Source organism: Eurytemora carolleeae, unplaced genomic scaffold, assembly GCF_000591075.1.
Source record: "Eurytemora carolleeae unplaced genomic scaffold, Eaff_2.0 scaffold585, whole genome shotgun sequence".
Lineage (NCBI taxonomy): Eukaryota > Metazoa > Arthropoda > Copepoda > Calanoida > Temoridae > Eurytemora > Eurytemora carolleeae.
In genome coordinates this window covers 55743-60959 of record NW_019397504.1, presented here as the reverse complement: position 1 = coordinate 60959, position 5217 = coordinate 55743, and the positions used below count along the sequence as shown (strand labels likewise).

Sequence of the window (5217 nt, the reverse complement as noted above, 5' to 3'; positions counted from 1 at the left end):
TTCATCCTTCAAATAATTCATCCTAACGTATACCACTAGAATCTAAACTCAACTAAGAATAAGGGAAAAAAATTTTGTGACCTCGCAGCTCCTCTTTTTCAATTGTACTCCCGAGTATGAAAACAACCAAGTTTTTTTTTGCATATTACAAATTCAACTTTGAATTAATAATTCTTCAAAATGAAGGGCTAAGATTGAGAACGTCTAAAAATTTCTATCTTACCAAAAAAGGTTTCAGTACATTTTTCACATCTGATGAAAAGTAATCTATATTTTGAAAATGAAGATAAATTGAGGAATGGAAATTTTGAACGAGATAAAATTACATCTGAACCTAATAAATGAATGAATAATTTCCATTTCACCTCCCTGAAGACCCCCCAGGACCTTTGAAAGCACCTGGGCTTCTAAAAACCCGCCAAATTTTAAAACAGCTGTTTCAACCCCACACACCCCAACGCGGTAAAATTATGGAGTAAAAATCCACAAAAAGTTTGAGCGAAGCATCAAAATTATACACCTAAAACTAGGGAGACTAATTGAGATCCATCTAACTAAAAATGGTTATCAAACCAGCAGAAAAACAGAATCAAATTAATCTTAATTTTAGAACAAATTCTTCAAGCGCCATAGTCTCGCACCTGTTCAATTTTTAACGTCTTTTTGGAATATTGAATTTTCCGCCATTTTAAGATTTTAGGAAAAATATATTAGAAAACTAAACACATTAAGGTATGCAGTACAATTGAGGGGACTGGTGAACTGAAATAAAAAAATTACTTTATGGCCAAAATAAAAATGTTATGGCAAATCAATTTATCTTTGAGATTGAGATTTTTAAATTTGTGCTTAGAATTTATAATTTAAAAACCATTTAAAACTTTTTTTTTCATTACTACACTTAAATGTCATGTCAATCCTCGCTTTTGGGGATTTTATATTTCTTCTGAATTCACTTTTGACATCTATTTAAAACCTGAATTGAGCTAGTTCAGTTCAAAAACATCAAAAAATTGAAATTTTAATTTAAAAAAAGTTATTGGTAAGTTTTTGTGCTATTACTCATTCAGTTAAAAAAAATTATTCGTTTTTAAATTTAAAGTCAACATAAAAAACAATTCTTCATTCGATATTTATTTCCTGCATCCTTNGTCTGGTAGAGATCATGTTGACCCCAATGCTCTGGCTGGTATGTATGCGGGTATCCATACCCGTCATACTGACCGTAAACAGGTACCCTTGGAGGAGGAGGAGGTTTGACCTGAGGAGCAGGATAACTCCCATACTGAGTAGTATCTGTTGGATTAGGCTGGGAGTAATCGATCCTTGAGTTTAAGTAAGAGTTTGAGGTTGGAAGTTGACCCAAAGGTGAGATAGGATTGAGCTGAGTGTAGGTTCTGTGGGTCTGATCAGGTACATGGTAGGGTTCGGAAAAGTTTGTCGGAGCATTCTCAACCTTGTCCACGTCCTTTTGTAGTATCTCAAGGTGTGCCCAGAGTATATCTCCCATGAACGGAGGAGCTCTGGAGATAAATTCTTCTTTAGACATTGAACAAACTTGTCTGCCACTCATACTTAGACTTGTTACAAATGTATCAATATGTGGACCTTGTAAGGAGAATTCTCTGATAGCCCAGGAGAGCCAATGAGACACATGATCCTGGCTCCATAATCTAGGATCTCGAGGTATACCTAACCTCTCACTATCCTTATCCCAGGTTACATATGTCGTCTTCAACACATCTCCAAAATGGCGCGAATCATTATTCACTGCCACTTCTCCACTGCTACTTTCGGACAAATCACTTAAACTCGGCACTTTGCGCATTCTGTCCGAGTACATGTCCATGTTTCTAGACTCGAGAAGACCCAACGTTGACTTCATGCTTGGTAGAGCGTAGAAATCTGGACTCGACTCCACACTGCAAATATAAACTTGAATCAGACATCTTCTTCGTAAAAAAATTGTTTCTGGGGAAAATTCACGCATCGCTGAACAACACAAATGTTTACTTTGTCTAATATATCAACATAAAACAAACATAAAAAACTTTAATTTAAAAATATAAATAAACTTTAATGTTTACCTCATAGTATCACTAAGCCAAGAGCCTGCTGGACTCCCCATAACCTCAGACCAAAATATCTGTTTTCAAATTTTCCGGAATCAACTTTATCCAGAGTTACTTCAACACGGGCTTTCACTCTGAGAACCGGTGCACAACTGAGCAGGCAACAGTAGCGGTATATCTGCCGGGGTATATGTGTATGAACTCGTCAGATAAATGCGCGAACTGCGCCTCGTCTCTCATAGGTCGGAACCCAGCGGGACGGCCTGTCATTGGTCGGATTGGCCCCCAATTGCTTGGGGCTACACCTGTACGAAATTTCCCATGGAACCCTGCTGTGTACGATAAAATTGGACTAAACTCATACCTTCCAGCTCTCTATTGTGGATAATTCACCAAATAAACCTGAAAATACAGATATTTTTGTCAATCAAGTAGTTTTGCGGCCACCACTGATAGCATGCAATTTTCTAAATCCCCCTCCCCCCCTCTACTTTTTAAATTTTCTTACGATTTTTTAAAAATAATCTTAAACTGAGAAATGCATTTTTTAGTCACCCGGCCAGTCAAACTTTCACATGATCTGAATTATACAGTTTTGTCAAAGAAAGTTTCTATTTTTTTCTTCTCCATTCATACTTCTTTTCCTGGCAAATGTCAAATATGCCTTTTATACGATTCCTGTTACCCAACACAATGATTATACACAATAAAGGTTTTTATTCTTCATTTATAACAGTTTATTGGGTAAAGCTACAAAGCACATAATGGGTTAAATGTCTGAGCTGTTGTGTAAAGTGAACCAAGCCTCAGCCATAAATGCACGAAATGACAAGTTCGACTTCAATATGAAATGCAAAAACTTTTTTTTAATTCTATGAAAATATTAATGGGGCTGTCAGGTGGAAACGGTATTAAGATTATTTATTTTTCCGGCATACATAACAAATGCATAAAAATACACAAATTTTAGACAAAATGTTTCCTTTGGAATGTTGTAACTTACATAGATACAATATGAGACGCCACTGTTGAAATTCAAATTTGTCTATATTCATCACAGAGTTTTCAATTCAAGGAGATCAACGCAAGTAAAACAAATTATGGCCATTTTTAACATTATTTTTGGCCAATTTTAGGTTGGATGGCAATAAAATTTGAAAGACTACAAATAAAAAAATAAATTTAGTTTCTATCCTTCTATCTTTGTTCTCTCAGCTGCAGTTCTAAAGTCCACCATAGCGTGGATTTCCGATGAGGAGAAACCAAGAAGATTTTGCAGATCACAGACAAACCTGTAAACATACCGTTTACCGGCAGTTTTTAGAATAATGTTTTTATCATAATAATATCGGAGTCCTCGGGATAATTTCTCATAGTTCATCTTTGGTTTATTCTTTCTGTTTCCCCATCTTCTGGCTACCTCATCAGGATCTATCATCTTAAACTCCCATCCATCCCCTGTCCAGGCTATGAAGCTCTGACACGTCTTATCTGTCAAGAGTTCCAAGAGGAACTGCCACAACTGTATTGGACCTGAACCTGTAAAACAAGGACCTCCTGGGGTGTTTTACGATGTACACAAAGAGAACATGTTCACAATTAATTTAGGAGATGGGCGCGAAGCGCCCTCTAAGGCTAGAAAGAAGGGCGCGAAGCGCCTTGAATTTCTAGTATATATATATAAGAATTCTATATCAAACTATATATGACTAATAATAATAATTCATTAACTACCAAGCTGAATACCATACGTCAGGGGTATTCAAAATCGTAGAAAATAACCATTTTTGCATTTTGAACCAAAAATTTTTATAATTGTTTCAAGAATACACCAAAGTGACTAGCAACCTAATTTAAAAAAATGGCAATATTCATCAATTTGTATGGTTGCACTAAATCAAAAAATTAGAAGAACATGCATGCTTTTATATATATATAATACTAATGACTGGTATGGTATTACAGCCTATATATATATAATACTAATGACATGGTATGGTGTTACAGCCTATAATACTAATGACTGGTATGGTGTTACAGTCTATATATATATATATATATATATATATATATATATATATATATAATACTAATGACTGGTATGGTGTTACAGCCTATGAGAATTAAATCATGACGAATCCGTTTCATTTTTAAACAAAAGAACATCATGTATTACGATGATACAATAAAAATATTTTCATTCTGGGTCTTTGTTGTTTCTATTAATAAGTGTTTGTCTGTTCTGCAATATGTTGGCCGTTCATTTATAAAATAGTTCTTTCACGGTAATCCAATGAATGAAAGCTCTTTTGTAAATTACAACTTTAAAGAAAAACTAAAAACAAGTGCTTTATACATAAAATGTACATGTATAGGGCTACAAAAAAAGTACATGTGAGTTTGTTTGTATGGTTAAATCAAAAGTGGATCCAGTCTTGAAAATATGAACTTTTTGAAGCAGTCTGAATTCTGTGGTTTGAATTATTAGAGACAAATAATCGTAGACTTTTCTCATCTTTCGTGTTTTTCCTGTCTCAGCTAAATTTTGTTCCAACTTTTTATGAATACACTTTAAAGAAATACTAACTTTAGAAAAAAAAATGTCAACTGATAATTAAGAGATTTATGGTTGAAATCTTCAGCACTCAATCAAATCAAATAAAAATATTAATAAAGTATAATTAAATATAGACCCCTAATGAAAACTGATAACTGCGAGTCTGCGAACACCCTTAATCATGAATTGTAGAACTAAACTAAAAAAATTATCTACATACACCCTCCCCCCCCACACCCTGTCACTTAAACAATCAAAAACATTTTTTAACAAGTTCTAATAAAGTTTGGTTACAAAACCGACCTCCTCCTCACCCCTTCTTTTCTAGTTGTAAAACATGTTTACGGTACCACGTAGTTCTGTGTATTCTAGTCAGCTATAGATTACAAAATACATATATTCCAGACGATACAGATAGAGGTTCTCATGTCCAATCTGTGTGTGTTAAGCTATAGACTAATTTTGTCACAGAAGGTTCATTCTAAGTTACTCTCGATCATTTTACCTGTACTGGACAAAGACTTTTTTCAGACAGTACAGATATAACTAGGTGTTTCTTTGTCCAATCTGTGAGCGTTTCAGCATAGA

At 34.5% G+C, this 5217-nt stretch overlaps 1 protein-coding gene across 1 annotated transcript; it reads right to left on the bottom strand.

The window, feature by feature from the left end:
• Window positions 1-1102: 1102 nt before the first annotated feature.
• On the bottom strand, window positions 1103-2236 carry LOC111714630 (protein C-ets-1). Its single transcript, XM_023489776.1, has 2 exons — window positions 2088-2236; window positions 1103-1922 (listed from the first exon to the last, which is right to left on the bottom strand). Exons 1-2 carry the CDS (start codon window positions 2126-2128, stop codon window positions 1103-1105), a joined length of 861 nt encoding a protein of 286 aa, XP_023345544.1. The 5' UTR covers window positions 2129-2236.
• Between the last annotated feature and the right edge of the window lie 2981 nt (window positions 2237-5217).